This window comes from Poecilia formosa, unplaced genomic scaffold, assembly GCF_000485575.1.
Source record: "Poecilia formosa unplaced genomic scaffold, Poecilia_formosa-5.1.2 Scaffold728, whole genome shotgun sequence".
Classification (NCBI taxonomy): Eukaryota; Metazoa; Chordata; class Actinopteri; order Cyprinodontiformes; family Poeciliidae; genus Poecilia; species Poecilia formosa.
This window is the reverse complement of record NW_006800667.1, coordinates 104548-125343: the sequence shown is the minus strand read 5'-3', so window position 1 is coordinate 125343 and position 20796 is coordinate 104548. Positions and strand designations below refer to the sequence as shown.

General features: G+C 40.9%; 1 protein-coding gene across 10 annotated transcripts in view; it reads left to right on the top strand.

Annotated features, from left to right (window-relative positions):
* The window catches only part of arhgap23a (Rho GTPase activating protein 23a), a 79345-nt gene that overhangs the window by 49810 nt on the left and 8739 nt on the right, over positions 1 to 20796 (top strand). For 3 of the 10 annotated variants that reach the window (XM_016666464.1, XM_016666462.1, XM_016666457.1), the window contains exons 3-21: positions 1387 to 1411; positions 2446 to 2538; positions 3244 to 3322; positions 3677 to 3731; positions 6027 to 7638; positions 11744 to 11899; positions 13228 to 13333; positions 13431 to 13479; positions 14093 to 14230; positions 14308 to 14616; positions 14713 to 14774; positions 15284 to 15402; positions 16339 to 16457; positions 16556 to 16708; positions 17737 to 17815; positions 17918 to 17991; positions 18084 to 18173; positions 18276 to 18401; positions 18976 to 19017. In XM_016666464.1, the coding sequence (XP_016521950.1) occupies positions 1387 to 1411; positions 2446 to 2538; positions 3244 to 3322; positions 3677 to 3731; positions 6027 to 7638; positions 11744 to 11899; positions 13228 to 13333; positions 13431 to 13479; positions 14093 to 14230; positions 14308 to 14616; positions 14713 to 14774; positions 15284 to 15402; positions 16339 to 16457; positions 16556 to 16708; positions 17737 to 17815; positions 17918 to 17991; positions 18084 to 18173; positions 18276 to 18401; positions 18976 to 19017 (3486 nt within the window). The remainder of the gene's footprint in view (positions 1 to 1386; positions 1412 to 2445; positions 2539 to 3243; positions 3323 to 3676; positions 3732 to 6026; positions 7639 to 11743; positions 11900 to 13227; positions 13334 to 13430; positions 13480 to 14092; positions 14231 to 14307; positions 14617 to 14712; positions 14775 to 15283; positions 15403 to 16338; positions 16458 to 16555; positions 16709 to 17736; positions 17816 to 17917; positions 17992 to 18083; positions 18174 to 18275; positions 18402 to 18975; positions 19018 to 20796) is intronic. The other 7 variants (XM_007542786.2, XM_016666459.1, XM_016666458.1 and 4 more) reach the window with 7 other exon arrangements.

Here is a 20796-nt window from a genome sequence, read left to right as displayed (position 1 = left end):
TTCTAAATAAAGACACAAAAAAGAATACAGCTTTAGAGCATAGTTACACTCTTCACATCAAAAACAATCTCCTGAATGAAGCAGTCTGAATATCCTTCATGCTAATATCTTAACATTTAATCAGTAGAAACAAGTTTGTTCTTATAAATGAAGGATTTTCTTCCACAGAGATAAAAGACCATTGTTTTTGAGTTTATTTTTATTGCAAATGAAGAACATGCCTTAAAGATATAAAAGCTCAGGTTTTTGTTGTTTAAATTTTGACAAAACTAGCATCTTGTTTGCACTTAAAGCACAAACATATTTAATTCAGCATTAATTCAAAATGCTTAAAATATATTTTTTAGATCAGAATATATCCCTTCAACCAGCGACTTAGATAAACTACTCTGCACATTTCTTACATCCAGGCTGAAGAAGTTGTGTTCATCCATTCATTCTCTTCAGTTTGTCCAAGATCGGGTTGCAAATCCAGACTTCCCTCTTCACCTGTCAAGAACTTACACATAAAAAAAATCCAGAGAACAATGTCCCTTTGTCTTTTAATGACGAGCCTTTGTGTAAAACCTGCAATAAATTATTTAATAGGAACAGATCCATTATTTGCAGGCTACAGGTATGTAAAATTTTCAGCCCAGCAGCAGCTCTTTAAGAGCACCACATGCACTCTAAGACACCTCCTGCTGTTTCCAGTTTGGTTTCGGATGAGGTCAAATTGGGACTGGTCCATCCGTGCGTGTCCCCGGCTCCCAGTTCTATTCTGGGTTCGGCTGCTGTCCTTTCTCTGTCTCTAAACCCCACTGCATTGTCTCCCGAGCCTGGAATGAGCCCACTCAGCGCAGCATAAAGCCAGGCAGCAGTCAGCCCACCGTGTTTCCAACTCCAAACTGCCCACTCAGCTCAGTAAAGTGTGTGTGTGTGTGTGTGTGTGATCTGATCTACCTATCTTATCTCCACTCTGTGTGTGTGTGTGTTTGCTGCAGTGCATGATGTCACGTTTACCTCCAGTCTGTCAAACCTGAAAGTCGATTTCTGCATATGATCGGGCTTCAAAAGCTCATTAAAAACAAACACGTTCTTCCCAGGAGGTTTGATTTCAGCTGTCAGGAAACTCATGTTTAATTAATACCAGCTATGACGACATGACGTTCTCTTCCAGTGTTACAAATGTAGAACATGTCAGGAAATGTTTCAGCTGCATAGGGGTGAGTAGTTTTCCTGCGTGATGTAAGCCTTGGATCACCACTTGGTAAAATTCCTGCTCATGACGACTGCAACAGCAGCAGCGCTACACAGGATCCTGCTAATGTTCGCCAATATTTCTCATGTTGTGCTGCCAGTTTTCTTTCTTGACATTTGTTTTCTGTCTCCTCCTGTCGTCTGTAGGATGAGGAGAACGGCAACGGGAAGGGTGAGTTGTTTCCCCGTCATTCGGACATCAGTTAAACGCAGCACAGTCAAACAGAGATGATGCAATGAGGCGGGACTCCTTCAGTCTCCTCACAGACCTCTGGTTTTCTGGTTTCTCTGCGCCACCTGCAGGATTGTATGCAACACTGCACTTGCACTTGTTGACCATAGACTGCAGATATATTCAGATTTTTTTTTAATTGCAAAAACTACTGTTTTTTGTAATCATAAATTTATAAATTTATTTACATAATTTACAATTATTTTTCATCAAAAATGCTAAGTGTATTTATTTGTTTAAAAATGCACCAGCATTATTGTGTGTTTTGTTATTTTTTAAATATATATATTGCCTGTTTTGTGTTTAAATATATATGGTTGTTTAATGCTCAGTTGTAACAAATTTACTTTTACGTTTGACTCTAATATTTTTTTCCAACTACTCCTGTTCATTTGAAACTTTTGTTCATATCAACATGTGACATGTTTATTTAAAACTGTAAATAAATGAAATAATAAATTAATTAATCACTTTTATTAATATTATTTAGATAGATATATATTCTGAAAATATGTCCATTTATTTTAGAAATAAAGCGGTTTTGCCTTATCATGGTGAATCTTAAATTTCATCTTCATGTCAGGATTTAAAATTAAAACTGTCAGTTCTTTGGGCTTCCAACTGAATTATTAATATTTACATAGCACACCCCAGCTTTTAAGTCGCTTTGTGAAAAACAAACAAGGAAATGTACTTCACCAACTTAAATGAAAACAGTTCAGTCTGTAATAACATACAGCAGGTCAGCTGACTTGTGCTGGATTTATCTTGTGTGTTATATTTGCATAGATGGATGGGAACAGATACTTCATCAGAACACGGAAACTTTCCAAAGGGATTTTTTTTCTAGCTGTAAGCTCCCCACATGTCATTTCCAACAGGTTCCCTAAATGAATGAAATCCTCAGGAAAACGTGTCACCGTTTACTGTTTAACAAGTGCAGCCCCTAATCTTGAGTTTTATTCGCGATGCAGGGTTTCAGAAAGAGCGACTGGAGCCGATGGACACCATATTTGTGAAGAATGTGAGAGAAAAGGGTCCGGCCCACAAGGCGGGTTTGTGCACAGGTAAAAGGGACCAGCCTCCACATTTAGCCTTGAAATGTGTTGACGTGTGCAGTTTACCGTAATGTTGCATCCGAACTGTGAAGAAGTTAGACGAAAGCTTGATGAAAACAAGATTTATTTTAACTGATGCAATGAAAATGACAGAGCTGTTAAAGTTTTTTCTTGCTGCCTCAGCAGAGTAGCAGTCCCATCTGTGCACGTTTCCAGTCACATGCTATTTACTCAAACTTATGCAAACACACACACACACACACAATAAAAACACTGTATGCATTTCAATTTGCACAAACTCCTCTTCAATTTTTCCCCAGTTGCTGACCTGATTTCCAGCTTCTGCTGATGAAACTGCAGATTAATTTATTTTTATTGATTTGCTTTTTTAGTGGCATTTAAAAAGAGGAACATGTTAACATTGTATAAGTGTTTACACCTCTCTGTCCTCTGAGTCTAAGTAAAGATCATCAGCTGAATGTTTTGCCTGCATGAATCTGTTTCTGTTGAAGTTAAACACAGAAATACAACATTTTTTCTTTCACCTTCACATTTCCTGTTTTGATCCGTGCCTCGACCTCACAGGGAAATTAGTTCCTGCACAGCGTCGCCTGTTTTTCCTGTCTTTCCCACCTGCTCTGAAGTTTTACAGACTAGGACCTTGCTGCCTAACCTGCTGGTTGTGACACGACGGCATGTTTTCTTTTTCTGCAGGGGATCGTTTGGTGAAGGTAAACGGAGAGAGCGTTCTTGGAAAGACTTACTCGCAGGTTATCGCTCTCATCCAGAACAGGTAAGATCACCTGAGATCACAAAAATGTCTCACTTCTCGTCACTTATGCATTTTGGATGCATAAATACGATGCTGTAAAAAGATGATGTAAAAATGTGATGCATTGCTAATCTAAGAAATTGTTTTGTTAGAGACGATGTGTTGTTTAACTTAAGAACAAATTATAAAATTGGACCCTCATTCAGCAGTTTATTTTTCACACTAAAATCTACCCAAAGCAACTTGAGGAAGGCAGCTTAGTCACACAATTAGCAAAATTTTAACTTGTGTACCCCAGTGAAATAAAGTGAAGATCTTGTATCTTAACTATATAAAGTATATTTCGTTGATTTTCCCCGTTTTTGTCGTTCACAGCGAGAGTGTGTTGGAGCTCTCCATCATGCCAAAAGATGAAGATGTGCTTCAGCTGGTAAGTATGATTTTTGCACCACCACTCCTGGTGAAAATTTGTGAAAGTCTTTTTTGCTGTACCATACTCCAAGTTACTTTAAATGGATTTTTAGTTTGGGAAGAGATCCAGTGTTTAAAGTGATTGCCTTCATTGTGATTGGCATCCTGAGCAGTTCTTACATAATGGATACAACTAATCAAGGGGAAATTCTAATTATTTCCCGTTTCCCATGCATGCAGGGTTTGCTGAACACAACTGGGATTTCTCTGTTCATATGAGATTAACGGTGCATTTTCACCAGTCCTGTTTAGTTCAGTTTAATCCAACTCAAGTTTGTTTAAATATTAAGTTTGTTTGGGGAGGTGTGAACCAAAAAACTCTTGGTTGAGTTGAAGTGAACTCCGGTGTGGTTTGGAAGCGTATTTGAATGCCAAATGGACCTGAGATCGCTTTGAAAGCACAAAGTGGTGTATAGTGCATTGCATTCTGGGTAAATACAACCAAAACAAACATGAGAGTTTTCCTGGTCTTTTACCAAAGACAAAAGAGAAATCTTACAACCACTAAAATCTGACAGTGCCGTATTTTTGTTTATGTTTTGCAAAGAAAGAGGTTGCGCTCGTGTCGTCTTTGTGTCGTTTCCTTCGATGGTTCTCAGTGCAGCTCCACCACAGGCGAGGAGGTGAACAGGTCTTTCAATTAGTTTGAATCGTTTGACACAGTGTAGTGTGAAAATGTAACAAATGTTGCAGTTTTGCTCGCCAATCGAACCAAGTCTACTGGACTATCAGGAGTGGTGACACCCGAAGACTGTGAAGTGAAAGCAGCTCATGCTGACTGTAAAGTACGGTGGAGGATCTGTGATGCTGTGCTGCTGATATTTGGTTTCTCTACCAAATATCTACCTTGTTATGGGACATCAACTTGTTGAAATACCGGGACATTTTATGGCTGAGTGGCGCTTATATTGTTCAGAGTAATAATGGCAGTAGGAGTACTGTCCTAATGTCTTTATACACATTTTCTTCTTCCTTTATAGATGAAATAATTTGAAGGCCTTTTACGCTTCTTTGAATGCTGTAAGATTTTCTAACCACAAAGCCAGAAAGAAGCTTAATATACTTCCATGCTTCCTATTTTAGGTCAGTGTTGTAACGTTGTTTGGGTGCTTATCTTCAAAGTCGGTTCATCGGCTCACTGCTGAAGAATGCTGCGAGTGACTCACAAGGCTCTGCTCTGTTTTCCAATTACATCGTCCATTAAAGTCTGCCTGTGTATCAACTGTCGAGGTCTAGAACAAAACCGCTCCTTGCGCTCATTTACACACACCCAAGAAATGCAGCAACACATTTTTGTCGCTCCACAGGTTGTTCCGTTCTCGTTTGCATGATCCGACATGCATCGGCTGTTGCCCCTCCCACCGACCTGCAGCAACGTTTCGACACACCGAGCCACATTTGAGCAACGTCTCTTAGAAACACTTCATATGCTTCCCCAGAGAATAGCGCCAACAGTGAGATCTTGACCTAAAAAAAAGCATTTAGCCTCTCTTTTACGTTTTAAACCCACTCCTCTGACCTCACATTCCTCCTCTCGCTGGTGTATCTCCTGCATTCCTGTCATGACATCACTGGAGCTGCGCCTCCTTCCGCACTCCCACAGGGTGGAGTAAGTCCGAGAACCAGAGGGGTGAGGAGGGGGAATCTAGACGGATTTCTGTGAGGAGAAAACAAGCCGATCATCAGACAGGAAGCCGTCAAGGAAAAGAAGCAAAAAGGATTTTATTAATAAGGATTTGGTGAAATATGACGGACACCTTTTTAAGCAGCAGGAGTGTCTTGTAAGGAGTGTCGGTGTGTTGTTTTTTTTTCCCACCGTCTGCGGTTTGGGTTTTGACTTTCTGTTAAACTATCTTATCATTTTTAGGATGATGTTGAAGAGCACAATGTGATCAAGTTTTTGGGGAGTGGAAAACATTTCTGTGTAAATTACTAAAGAGTTGCCTTTTAAGCTTGAAGCTCAGAGAAAATGCTGTATGTACGAGTCAGTGCAGCAAACTGTTGTGTGGTGTGTTTTCTTCCTTTTCCTCTGGGGATTGGGTGCATTTCTTTAGTGGATATGTGTTTGTGTTGAGAGATGATAAAACTTCTAAACAAAATAAAGAGTATGTTGAAGCAGTCTACTGTCTTCAAGCATAAAGTGTCTGAAATTTGAAATTTGGAGCAGTTTTTTTGCTTGATGACTCAGAGCTTATGGTTTTAGTCATCAAGCCGAAACACTTATTCATCCACTCATGCTTTTTTTCTCCTCCAGGCATACTCACAAGATGCTTACTTGACCGGGAACGAACCCTTTGCCGGGGGAGCCGAGAACCTCCCGCCACCACCTCCCCTCTGTTACCCACGCACCAGGACTGCCCCCCATCCTGGAGCCCCGCTTTGCTCCCCCATGGGCCAGAACCAGCTGGATAACTGGAGTTGCTGGGCAGGGTCTTCAAGCCCTTCGTCGCCCTTAGATAACAGATCCGGCGTGGCCAGCCCAGCCAGCTGGCAGGAGGGCCGGGCAGGTGAGCCAGGTGGAGTGGGTCACAGCAGTCCAGCGCACCGCACAGAGGAGATCCAGTACGGTATGACCAGCCAGCAACCTCAGGGTCAGACCAGGAGGCGCTCCTACTCTTCGTCTTCCTCATCTGGAGGTCTTCTATCCAGCCCCCTGCAAGTCCACTACCCCAACCACCAGAGTGCCGGGTCCCAAGCACAGCCTCGCAAGTCCAGCACAGCCTGGACCAGTCCGCCGATGGCTCCAGTCCGCACCAGCCGCAGCGATCGCTGCCAGCAGGCTCTCTCCGACTGGTACTACAGCCAGCAACCCGAGCGCTCGGGACGCAGCATGCAAACCCGCCACCGCAGCTACTCTCAAGACCGGCTCAGCGAGCACAGAAGGCAGCAGCAGAGGGCAGGTGGCTGGCCACACAGCGCCTCGCAGGATACCCTCTTCCTACTGCAGCAGTCAGGGCAAGGACCTCAGGGTGAGCCCTATTGGTCCGCCGGAGACTGGGAGGCAGGACACGACAGGGGCCGCTCTGACTACACCCGGACACGCTCTGAAAACCTGCTGGCCCAGTACGATCGCCATGGTCGCTCGTTGGAGATGTTGGACCGAGCATCAGCTGGACTGGTTCCGTCTCGGTCTGAGAGGCAGCCGTGGCCCCAACAGGCTTCACAGCCACCCCACAGGACTGACGCCTACCCAAGACCAAGGTGCCACACCGTCGTGGCGCAAGCTCCTTCAGTGCCTCGACCGTCACAGTCTAAACACCACCCCCAAAGCCACAACCAGACCCACTCCCAGCCTCAGCAGCCCGTTCTCCAGAGCAGGCGGCTTCCTACGGGGCAGAGCATGGACGAGCAGCAGGTGGGATATCGCAGCTACAGCCCATCTTTTTACCGCAAGACAGGCCGCATCCTGCAGCAAGCTCAGTCTTTCAGGGACCCGTCGTACTCTGGCCCCCATTTGAACTGGAACCCAGCCCCCAAAAGCGGTCCCCCAGAGGGATCGTCAGCACCTCTCATTGCCTCTGCCTCTACACCCCTCGTTTCGGTCTCTCCAGAATCCCAGGACAGGGCATACAGGCCGACAAACCACGAGAGGGAACGAGGGGCAGTGGAGGGGCAGGCGGAGATAGCGGAGCAAACACCGGAAGTGGTGTTGAGGCAGAAACCCCCTACTGGGCGGAGAAACGCCAACAGACACCCTCACTACGGCATGACTATGGACGAACTAGAACCCTCATTGTTTTCTCCAGATCCCAAAGACACAAATGTTCACTCTGGCTCTACTGAAGATGTGGCCCCTCGCAAAGCAAATGGCAACCTTGCTCCCCTTTCTTTAGATGACGACTCCCTGGCCTCCATCCCATTCATAGGTGAGTTCATCTCTGCTCTTTTTTCTTTTTATACACATAACCCAGTGTTTGCTCAGAAGCTGCCATGCTGTATGTGTTTGTAAGTTTGTGTTTGGTTACGGATGCCAACAATTAATCAAACTTTCAATCAGTGGTTTGCTAGATTAAAATTAGTTCCATCCGATTAACGAATAACGTCCACTTAGACCTTCTTTTAGTGTTATAGTTTGGCCTCCATCCAGCAGAGGGCCCTGCTGGTGATCCTTAAGCCAAGCCATGTTTGACAGTATCAGGTGTTACAAAATGTTTTAATTCAGCATATTATGAAAAATTGATATAGGTGGAAAATGGCTACTTATGAATTAATCATTACTTGATTGATGAGATCAATTGACTTTAGATTAACTCATTAATTGATAGCTTGCATCCTTCGTTTTTGTATCTTTTAAAATCCCGCTGTTTTCCAAATTGGATCGACCTGGATTTCCTTGATCTTGTTTGGTTGTGGCTGGACGCACGCTGCAGGTTAGGCTGCTGTCATGCCCAAGCTTGTGTTTTCTTTGGTAAAGAGTGAGAGTAAAGCCGCCCTGCAGGCTTCGAGTTGGTGTCTATCGCTTGGCACGAACAGCAGCCATTAACTCTTAACGCAAATTAATTTGCGGTAGCAGAAACGAGGCTTGCCTCTGTCGCTTCCATCAGGGCATGAGTCAAACAGGTGCAGAACAGATTCAGATCGACTGACTACGTGTTGTGATGGTAGATATTTGTGCCAGGCTGCGCTCTGCCTTAGAGAGTCAGTATCTTGAGGGAATCCATTGAACATGTGACTGCATTCTTGCCTCGGAGCTTCACCTGATTTAAATGAAACCGAGCAGCAAGAGCTGCAAGCCGGGACTCGTTTAATAGCCATAAACTGAAACTAGGCTAGTTTCTCCCCAAAGACGAGACATTTTCTCTTCTCTCCTTCTGCCTTCATCTCCTGATCTGGACGCTGATATGATCTGGGACTGTTTGGGATCTTGCTTCTTTTTCATACACTGCCGGGTTTCTTGTTGTTTTAAAGATAGTGAGCACAAAGACAGGGCTGTGCCTGAGGGAAAATATGCTTTCGTGACATTTTTTTTTAATCAAGATTCTGAAACTTAGATTAAATATTTTAGACATGTTTTGTGACAAATTGAATCTTCACTGTGTGGTGTTTGTTACTCTTCTTGGGGAGGCACTTCCACTTATATCCTGCTTTCAATGCTGCCTTTGTGCTGCTCTGGTATATGAAGGGTCGGCCCTATGGGGCGCCTTCCATATGACCGTAGACTGGACTCCTTACAGCCGCCTCCACAACCATAAAACCTTTCAAAATGACTCCATTTTGTCTTCCAGCAGCTTAATCTCCCCGAAGAACATTAATCTGATTACTTTCAATGACTGAGCAAAATACTTGTCATGAAACTATTGGTGCCCACATTAAACCCTCAAAATAAGACAATTTTAATTTATGCTGGGGATTTTTCGTGAGTAATCTGTCAATTTAATTTCCTTGGGGAATAAATATGGTGTTACACAAAGACCTGGTTACTGTTTACTAGGCTGGATAAGGATTCCAGCTGTTTCCTTCTTTTAAGGGAACAATAGCTGCTTGTTAAAGAAACCCAACAAAAAGTCTCCAACAACCAGTAGATGATATCTAAGTGCTAACTATTTTTATAAGCCTTTTATGAGGAGTTTGTTCATCTTTATTAGGACTATTAGGAACCATGTGCTTTTTTGTCAAATGAGACTAAGATTGAACTTTACAAACTCTTAAACAATGTTAGATGTTAGAAAGCACCTCAAAGCTACTATTCAGTACGGTGGAGGACTTGTGATGCTGTGGGCTTGATGGAGTTTGTCTAAATACGAGGACATGAAAACGGGTCCTTATGGGTTCTTTTAGGAGGTTACTGATCAAAAATATGCTGGCAAATCAATGCAAAACCTTTTTTGATCAAATAATAAAAGATTATCTGTTTTGGGTGCCAGTAATTTTGTAATAACAATTAATTTAATCGTGGATTATTTTTCTCCTCTTACTTAATGTGCTCAGATTAAATTGATTTTTTTCCTAAAATGTTTAGTTGTGATTATGTCGCTGTGATATATAACTTAGTTTTAAGAATTTTCACTCATCCTTACCTGAAGTCATTCAGTTTGGTGGGAAACTGTATCTTAGACTTTTTTGGGGGTATTGTTAATTTTTGGGATTTTCAAGCAAAATATTCCAGTTTTTTCCTAAACCTTTTCCAGATTTTTGTTTTAAAAACCTCAATAAGAAGGATCTCACTCTCTTGTCTCTTGTGGATTCCGTATATTACGGTAAAAGTTGTGATTGCACACATATAACCTATTAAATCGCATTGCATCTCATAGCGTTTCCTTTCCCTTCACCCCTGATCGATTGTTGTTGCCCCCCACACATGTTGTGGGATGTAGTGTGGAGATAAAACATGCTGTGGGACAGGATTTTGCTTCCCTCTGCCGGCCTGCCGCTGTCTCTCTGTGGTCGGCTTTCTAATGACCGGCTTTGTTAAACCCACAGACTGACTATTTCTGGATTTGGCAGATTCCTCATCCCAGACTGGGAATGTTTTCCGTCTCATTCTGCACTCTCAATCTGCTCAGGAAGGAATGTGCTATAGACAAAGGAAAGTAATTAGAATTACTGCTACGACTATTTTATTTCAAGTTGTGAAATTAAATAGTTGGAGTGATACTAAAGGAATCCATGTGAGATGTCTGCATAGTGTGCTTGTAGTGGTGCTGCCCTCTGCTGTCTCCGCTCTGCACAGCTTTAAAACGCTGCTGATCTTATGCAAATATCAGGCTAGGATCCGTCCTTTCTACCTCTGAGGAAGTGGAAACGTATGTGTGTGTGCATGTGTGTGTTAAGGTTTCATATCCCTCTAAGCGAGCGGAGACTCTGAAATATTTGAACCTATTCGACATGATTTATACCTTATTTTGCTGAGGAAAGAATCTTCCTTCATATGGTGACAGAGAAAAGAAAATATTTATATATATCCGCCCTCAAAAACTGCATTTCTTCCTTGACTTTTAACCTCGTTTGCCTGTATGGTGTAATATCCCACAATGCCGTAGACTTTTATAAAGAACTGAAACCTGCAGCCATTAGGTCCTTTCACCTACCTGCCTCTGCTAGCTCCTGAGTAGCTTTCCCTATGGCAGCAGACGACACAGGTACTGTTTTATCTCTTAGATATTTGCATATTTCACTCCATCTGTGTGGGAGTTTTCCCTCTGTGTTCAGGTTAAAGGTATGTTTAGGCACTCTGGAGAGGCTGAGGCAGGTTTTACTTTGTGAAAGTCTTTCTATAGCTTGGGAAACGGCTTCAGTTACTGGTTTCATGATATGGCTGAAAAACACATTACGTCCATATCGGTAATTATTCATTAGTCTTTTGTTTTAAATATCTGAAGTATGTTCACTACAGTTTCCTCTGGAGGTGTTCTTGTTTTCTCCTTTCACTCCTCGCTGTTTTTGCTTGTTTTTAAGCAGTTATGAGGCACAGTGGCAAAATCTTAAACTGCTGCTGCACAAGTTACTCAGCAAGTTGCTGCTTGGCAACCAAAGCAAGTGAGTGAGTTGCTAGGTAACCAAAGAGTGAGTGAGTGAGTTAGTTAGATTCCACCAGCCTTGCTTAGCTAACCGTGAGAGGTTGAGCGGCAAAAAAAGTCTTTCCTCTGCCTACATCCCCCAGAATGCCGTGCGGTTCTGGATTGGAGTTCAGTGAAATGATTGGATGTTTTATCAGACGTATTTTCTGCTGTTGTTGATTTATTGCCCAGTCCTAGTCTGATGTAAAGATGTCCAAAACGGTTTTGCCTTCACACTTATTGCTGTGGAAATTGAGACTGTAAAATTATTTTCTTGTTCAGTGTCTTGACTTACTGGGCTTCTCGTGGTCCTCTTAAAACCTATCCTCACCTTTCCCAATCTAACCCCTGCATTTCTGTTTTTTTCCTCTTTGACTCTTTTCTCTAACACCTAATCCTGTCCCTTTATCCTTGTCCAACCTCTCTTTCAAACCTCCATCTTTGCCTCCCTCCTTTCCCTCCCTGCCTCCCACAGACGAGCCAACCAGCCCGGGCGCTGATTTGCGTGCCCGCCACGTGCCGGCCTCCTCTGTCGTGTCCAGCGGCATGAGTTCAGCGCCCCCTGTGGGCACCAGCCCCGCGTCCCCCACCTTCACCTTCCCCTTCAATAGGCTCTTCTCACACGACTGCAGTGAGTGGGACTCCTCCTCGTCCCCCTTGTCGCTCTAGTCTTTGCCAAAGCATGAAGCAGGAAATTAGATTTTTAGTCGTGGCTTCTGATTCCAGCGATGGATTTCCAAAGCATGTGTGAGATTTTACGTTCAGATATAGGGTTTTGTTTTTAGTCTGCTATTGCTTTCTACGCTGCTTTAATTTCTCTTTTCAAGTTTTTTTGAGGATTATTTACTTTATTATTTAAGAAAAAGTAAGAATACTTGGCAGTTAATTACCTCATAATTAATATTGTAATACCTCATAATTTATCATGATAAATTTCTTCTCACGATAATAATTTTGATTTATTGTTGTGACGATAAATTCCAATTAATGATATTTAAACCCCTCAAAAATGTCCGCATTGGTAGTTTTACTATTTTCTCCACTGTTTATTCGATGAAAGTGTCAGTAAATACCAATAAATTTGTAGAACAACAAAATATTACGATAAACCTTTTCCATATAACCCACCTCTACGTAACTAATTAGCTGTCCATAAAGTGATGATTATTTACTTTATAATATAAGAAAGAGTATGAATATTTGGCAGTTAGGGCAATTAATTACCTCATAATTAGCAGTGGGCTTTAATTGTATCGTTTATCGTGATAAATTTCTTGTCATGATAAGAATTTCTATTTATCGTTATCACGATAAATTCCGATTAACGATGTTTAAAACCTCCAAAAAATATTCTTATTGTCAGGATTGTTAGTTGTACTATTTTCTCCACTGTTTGTTTCAAGAGATTATCAATAAATAATGAATTAATAGCTAAATTCACAGGTTAAAAGTTTTATTAGAAATAGTTTTGAATCTCATGTTCAGAGCTTAAGAAAAGATAAAAAGCCTTTGACAAGATTAAGTTTTTAGCAGTGCTAGAAAATCTTTGCATGTGTAATTTGTGTTTTGACGGTAGTATTCCAGCTCTGCATGCTGCCAGACAAACCTACATGTCCGATCTAGATCAATCCAGGTTGCATGGTGCTGTTCTTTAGCTGAATTTCACAAATGCATGCCGGTTTGTGTTGACAGTGCATGCCAGTGGTGCAGAAGAAGTCCAGTGAAAGCCTTAAATCTAACCCACTGTTCTAGTTCACGTCCCCAGCCGATCTCCTCCACGTAACTCCCCGTTTTCAAACCCTCAACCTCCCACATCACCGTCCCCCGTCTCCTAATCCAGCGCCGTCTTTTTTTTTTCGGGTGATTGGCATTACATCAACATTCTGTCTCTCTTTCTGTCTTTTTATTTCTCCTTTCTTCATCTCCATCTCTCCACTGATTCACCCTTGCGCCGAGCAGGCAGTATTAAATCCAGTCGCCGTTCCTCCTATGTTCTAGCCATCACAACGGAGCGATCCAAGTCATGCGATGAAGGACTCAACACGTTCAGGGAGGAACGGGCCTCGTAAGTATAGGGAGGTGGGAAGAATAAGGACAACTTCATACAAATGATTTTATTATTATTTTTTTTATTTAACCTTGTCTTTGTTGTTTTTTTATTGGCTTTACAGAAGGCTTCCAAAAAGAGTGAAGAGTTTCTTTGGAGATGGGGTGAGTTCTCTATATTTACATTTATTATTTTGTAATTGCAAGAGATCGATGTGATTGGCATCTGCTCATTTTTATTTTTCCATTTGTGTTAAAATCACTCTTTAAAAAAAAAAAAAGCAGATGCTATTAACAATTATTCTGATAATTCTTAAATCTATCCATTGTTCTTACAATTAATCAGACTTTTAAAAGATAATTTGTGTTTAAAAAACTGAAATTATTGACATTTTTCTCATTGTTTTGTTTGTTTGTTATCAATGTAACTGTCAGGATTTTTTTTTTACTTGTTTTTCTTCTTTTATTATGTCTTTATTATAGCAAAATACTTGCATTACTTTCATATTATTAATATCAACTTTCTATATTTTGATATTTTAAAAATCAAATAACCTGCTTAGGATTCCACTTATTCTTAAAAAAGAAAAAGAAAAATAGAGAAAATTTCCCAAATACAAAAAAAAAATTGAAACTGATAAAAACAAAATACATACAATAAAGAGCTTCAGGACAGAAGTTTCTGAGGATTACAAAAACCCATTTTATCAAGTTGCTAGATACGTGTCAACACACCATAAAATGAGAATAAAATCTTGATGTTCTGTCTGCGTTTCAGTCTCTGGACATCCTTGCGACAGCGGATGAGGTTCGCTCCAAGCGCCACTCCACCTCCGAACTGGGAAACATCAATTACAGCAACATACGGCGGGAAGGATGGCTGCAATTCAAGCAAATCCTCACCGAGAAGGGAAAGGTGGGCAGCAGAGTTGGGATTATTTTTGGGAAGGCCGTCGCAGGAATCACTCATGTCACATCCTCTCCGAATCGCAGAAAGTCGGCAGCGGGATTCGGCCGTGGAAGAGGGTGTACTCTGTCCTTCAGTCCCAGTCGCTGTTTCTCTACAAAGACAAGCGGGAGGCGGTGCTCCGCGGCGCCTCGATCGAAGGCGGGGCCGAGGACGAGCAGCCAATCAGCATCCGGGGCTGCCTGGTGGACATCGCGTACAGCGAGACCAAGCGCAAGCACGCCCTGCGGCTGACCACCCAGGACTTCTGCGAGTACCTGCTGCAGGCGGAGGACAGGGAGGACATGCTGGAGTGGATAAAGGTCATCAGAGAGAGCAACAAGATGGACAGCGAGGTCAGAGGGCATGCCGCTGTCAGATTTACATCTGCTCTGTCCTTTATTTGTTCTGACTTATGGGAAATATCGCCCGCTCATGTTTGTTTTCTGCAGGAGCTCGGATCCTCCAGACAGGCTCTCATCAATAAGAAGCTCAATGATTACAGAAAACAAAGGTGAGTCATCTGAGAACAGTTTCTGCTCTGGAGTTGAAGCTGAGAGACAGACAGTGTTGCCAAATTGGAGTACTTGTGAAAATGCTTGGCTGGAATAAACAGCTTTGGGTGTGTTGTTAAAATTTGCATTGCTTTTCAAAACATTTAGCAGATTTTTAGAAAGTTTCAGAGGAAAGATCTTTCTAAATAGTTGTCACTGCAGAAAAGCACAAAACTTTTAATAAAATGCCGTGCTGCTGCATTTATCTCATTAATTTATTTTGAAATCTCTAGTGTCTGACATAATCAGTGATTAGTCATTGGTTAGTCAAGTTTCACTATGAAGTAAAACAGAAACTGCAGTGAAAAATCATGATTTAAAAGGACATATCGCCACAAAAAACTCAAGTTTCATCATGTTCAAAGAGTCACATCCTTTTGGTTTTGTTCAGAATGTCATAAATGTGGTGTCTATCAGCAGATATACATCTTCATAAGTTTGTGTTTTGTGTCTCTGTCTCCCTTTTAAGTCCAACATCAAGTAAGCCAGATTCGTCTCCCCGGATGCACCGCATGATGCCTCCGTTCCTGCTCAATAAGACGGAAAACACAGCCGGAGCGCCGCGCTCCCCAAAACAGGACGGCAAAGGTCAGTCTGGCAGAAACAGGAAGTGGCCCTGCAGCTACATCCAATGGATTCGAGAAGATTTTATTCTTCAGTGCTGAATTTTCCTCAGCTTACTTCCTCATTTTCATTATAGCTACTGGCCAGTTTTCAGTCAATAAATCTTTAATATTCATGAAACATTATTAGCTCCACTGGCAGATTATTTCATATATAACATGGGAAAAAGGTATTGTTTTGCTAGTTCTTTTTCAAATCAATTTTCAGGAATTATTTACTTAAAGCAAGTTCCTACTTCTTGTTAAAAGGTTGTTTGTAAGTTAGTTTTGTCTTATTTCAAGTGTACTAAGATATTTGCACAAGAAACTAGGCTAAAAAATTCTTGCAGTGCAACATCTCCGCCTTTTTTTTTTTTTTTTTTTGAATTACACATTATATCTTACAATAGCAAAGCTGGGTTCACGTTCCAAAAATAAAAGTAAACATTTTCATTGAAAATGCAGTGATTAAAGCCCTATGTTCAACACTATAACATGAAATTTCTGCTGCAAGAAAAACACTGAATGCATCAAATGCAAGCAAATTTAATTAGTAAATCTCCAGTAATATTATAATGTTAATTTGTTTCCATTCTATCTGTCTCTCTGCTAATCTGGCTCTGCTCCTAATAAACATTTTGGATTGTCTGTATGAGACCAAACACACGTTTATCACTTTACTCCAGGGGACGTTTCACACGAGTTTGCCAAGCAAAAATTAAATCAATTGAACCTAAAGTTGACTGAAATCGATGAAAAAAATTCAAAAAGTCAGAAAAACTATTGATCAAGACTTCTTTAAAAGATAGCAAGAAAGTCTGGCTTCTTAGATGAAAAATGTCAAGAAATTTGGTTTGTTTTAAAAACTTTGCACCATACTTTATGAGCTTCTAATCGGTTAATCTTAAAACAATGTGTCCAGACGAGAGCAGCCCTCCGAAGTCTCCCTGGGGAATCAACATCATGAAGAAGTCAAAGAAAGCCGGACCCAAAGCGTTTGGTGTGAGACTGGAGGAATGTCAGCCTGGCATCAACAACAAGGTGAGCCGCTCGTAACGCATTCTGTGTCTAAATGCAGTTTATTTTCCCCTTTTCGTACCTCAGACTGCATTCTGTTTGTTTTGCGCCTTCCCTCTCAGTTTGTCCCGATGATCATTGAGTTCTGCTGTGGTTTGGTGGAGGAGATGGGCCTGGAATACACCGGGATCTACCGGGTTCCCGGGAACAACGCCATAGTCTCGCTGCTTCAGGAACAGCTCAATAAGGGCGTGGACATCAACCCTGCAGAAGAGGTGAGGAAACAGATGCAGACAGAGGATTAAGCTTCAACATGGAGAAGCTGGAAAATTCATTGTATTTTCCAGGTCTGTAGAAATATGTAAAAAATATGGAGAAGATATTTTCAGACTTAATTATGTATCCTGTTGTCTAGACGTTGTGTCCTTCCTTCCCTCTTTCCCTTTCCTCCTTCTGTACTTCTATCCTTGTGCCTCACCTCTTTTCTTTCGTTCTTTAATCTGCCCGTCCTTTATTTCTTGTGTCCTACCTCCCTTCATCCTTGCATTTTATTTTCCTTATTAATTCATTTGTTGTATCCTTTCTGCCTTTCCTTCATTGTGTCCCTCATTTCCTCCTTCAGTTTCTTTGTTTTGTTCTTCCTTTGCTTATTCTGTCTCCTTCCTTTCTTTCTTTTTTCCCTTTTTATATATTTTTCTCCTTTCCTTGTTTCTTTTCTTTTTTATTCTTTCTTTCTTCCTATATATTGACCTTTTTTCTTTATTTTTTCTTTCTGTCCTTCTTTTGTCTTTGTGAATTCCTTCCTCCATTTCTTCATTGTGTCCTTCCTTCTTTCCTTTATCGAATTTTTTTTCTCTTTCCTTGTTTCTTTCCTTTTTCTTTCTTTCTGTGTTGTCTTTTCTTTCTAGTTTGCTTTTTTCATTCTTTCTTTCCCTCCTTATTTTGCATCCTTGTGATTTCCTTCCTCCATTTCTTCCTTATAACCTTCCTTGCTTCCTCCCCTGTAGCTTTACTTTTCCCCTTCTTTTCTTGTTTTTCCTTATTTCCCTTTGCTCTTCCTCCCTCCAGTTTCTGTTTTTTCCAGGTTCCATATTTAAAGTCTTCTAACTATAGAAATATCTGTGATAAATGTCAAGTAAACTTTAGTATTTTACATTTGGAAAAAAATGTGGAAAACCTGGAGTCTGTTCAGTTTTAAATTTATCCAAGTAAAATGTGCAGAAATCCTGAATGAACGAGAAACTTGAATCTCAGGGTCAGAAGATGAAATACTTTGATGTTTGTTGTGTGTTGTTGTCTTTAGAAGTGGCAGGACCTCAACGTTGTTAGTAGTTTACTCAAGTCCTTCTTCAGGAAGCTTCCAGAGCCTCTCTTTACCAACGGTGAGTCCACACATGTTCCAACAAGCCTGCATGGATGCCATTCTTGCAAATGTTATCAGATCATCCAACTCACTTGCTTTAATCTGTCCAACGTCTAAACAGACAAGTACAACGACTTCATTGATGCCAATCGGATGGAAAACCCATCGGAGCGACTGAAGACCATGAAGAAACTGGTTCGTCTTCGCTTTTAATCTCCCAGGAATTTCAGGGAAGTTTACCGACCTGGCTGGTTCAACGGGTTCCCGTGTTTGTTGTTTTGTTGCAGATCCGAGATCTTCCAGATCATTATTATCACACTCTGAAATTCCTGATTAGCCACTTGAAGACGGTTGCAGACCACTCCGACAAAAACAAGGTGTGTCGAAAGCCGTTTTGAAATCATCACGCGCGCCATTTCAGAGGCCTTTGTGCTCAAATGTTGTTGTTTTTCTTTTTTCCCGCCTCCTGGTGCGTTCAGATGGAGCCTCGTAACTTGGCTCTGGTGTTTGGGCCTACGTTGGTTCGAACCTCTGAGGACAACATGAAAGACATGGTCACCCACATGCCCGACCGCTACAAGATCGTTGAGACGCTCGTCCAACATGTGAGAGAAACACACACAAGTTAAAACTGCACTATGTAACTTTTAGAAAATATGTTTTTTTCCATGTCATCAAGTTGTGACCATGTAATAAGAGAGGAAATCTGTGGAAAAAAATTGAGCTCTTCCACCTCCCTCCATTGTTTTTGTTGTGGTTTGCAAAAATGCATTGGTTCCAGCAACCAATAAGATCCTAGAGATGTCAATCAACCTCCTGTATGAGGCGCTTAATGTACTGATGGAGGAAAAACAACTCATCGTTACAGAAAATCAATTTATCTGCCGTCATCTGTGGCCATGCTAACTAGCCTTAGCATTGCTGGAAGGGTATGATGTGGTGAACCAGCTGTAGCTTAGAAAAGAGAAAGGAAGACGGTGATTGACAGCGCTAAGACCCGCCTCCTGGCTCTGATTGGAGGATTTCTTTTTCACAAATTATCTGTCTTACTTTATACAGTCACAACATAATGATAATTTTAACAAATATGTAAAAAGCATATATTTTTATAAAACTACTACACCTTTAAGGCTTGTACGTTTGTAATACTGAACGTTTTTTTCTCTGTTGCTGTTTTAGTGCATCTGGTTTTTCACAGACGAGCTCGACAAGGATGAGAAGGTAGGTTTTCCAGTTGTGGCATTCATATCTACAGAGTGCTGTGTGCAAAAGGCTACAATGTTTATTAAATGTAAAATGCCTTCCCTAAATGTTCAGTTTTCCTATAATAAATGCAATTTCCATTTAGGTCTTGTTTAATTTATAAGTTTCAGAGCTTTTGTTGATCTGCAAGGGGTAACATTGGTATTAAAGTGGTAGGGAAACAAAACTGGTTAATTACCAATAAAAATACAAATATAAAACATTAAAAGTACTTATATTAAAATAGTCAAAACAAAGACTGGAGTTCCTTACAAATGTATTGAAACCTTTTAACATTTCCACATTGTCATGTTAGAACGACACACTTTAATAGATTTCATTTGAATTTTATGTTATAGATCAACACAAAGTAGTACATTCCTGTAAAGTGGAGGAAAAAATTGCTTTTTTTTTCAAAACTAAATGTTCACATTTTTCTCCCTCTGTGAATCTCCTCTTTTTTCCATTACAGCTGCAGATCTCTCATGTCTCTAACATCTACTTCTACTAGTTGCTGCTCATTCTTCTTAAAAATCTGCAGCAATTTTCAAGTTTTGCCACCATTTTGCAACTAGATTTAAGTCTGAACTTGTTTCCTCTGAACCAAGATTGGTTCAGAGGAAACAAGTTCAGACGCTGCCTTTGCTGAGTCTTTACAATCGTTGCTCTGCTGGAAGGTGAATCTGCGTCTCTGTCTTAAGTCTTTTGCCGCCTTTTTTCTTTTTTTTTTCTCTAGCAAAAATCTAGTTTTCCATCATCTCTGCATTCAACAGATTCTCCCACATGAGTGGTGGATCTCTGCAATTCCTCCAGAGTTACCACAAGCCTCTTGGCTCCTCTGGTTAAAGCTCTCATGTTAGTTTAGGTCAACATTTTTGCTTTACTTCAGTTTTACTTCACCAAAAATCTCCTAAGCTCCAGGTTAGAAGACACCCTACTCCAACTTTTAGAGCAGTCATAAGCACAAAGGTTCATGTAGATTTTACCACCTGTGCAGTAAATAATTACACGGGGAGGACAAGTTCAGCGGTATATCAGTTTAGTCTGATTGTTTTTATCTGTAATTTCTAAATTAACTTGAGATTAGATGAGGTTGTGTTGATTATCAGAGCAGTGACACCTTTTCTGTAACTGATTAAAAGGAGAATTGCATCATCTAAATATAAACAATAAAAGAGAAACTAAACTGTTAAACACCACTTTTTTATTTTAAGCTGGGACTGTGGATAAGTCCCACTATGTGACATTCATTTAGGCAAATTACATTTGTGGATACACAGTTTGGGACAACAAAACTGGGCTTCTGTTAAAGCTTAACCTACTGCATGAGCCCAATCTTTACAAGCTAAAAGAAGATAAAAAAACAGAGATACACAGTCAGCAGTCCAGGTAAAGAACTGTGTTAGAATCAGTACTTTAAAAAGTAAAATGTAGTGTATACTGGGACAATCTGGAAGATTTTATGTTGTAAACAAAAGTCTCCATGACTCCATGCAATCCTGGGTAGATTATAAATCCACCCTCTATTAGCATCTGGTGAGCATCAACCTGATGCTAATATTCAGATGTTCTTCAAGGAGCATACAAAATTCATATATCAGACAAGGAAATGAATCTGGACGGCATCATTATAAAAAATGTGTTGCACGTCTAATAAAACATTCAGCAATAAAGCTCCTCCTTGCAGTTTGTTTTTATCCTCACAGAAACCGTCCATCCATCCATCCATCCATCCATCCATCCATCCATCCATCCATC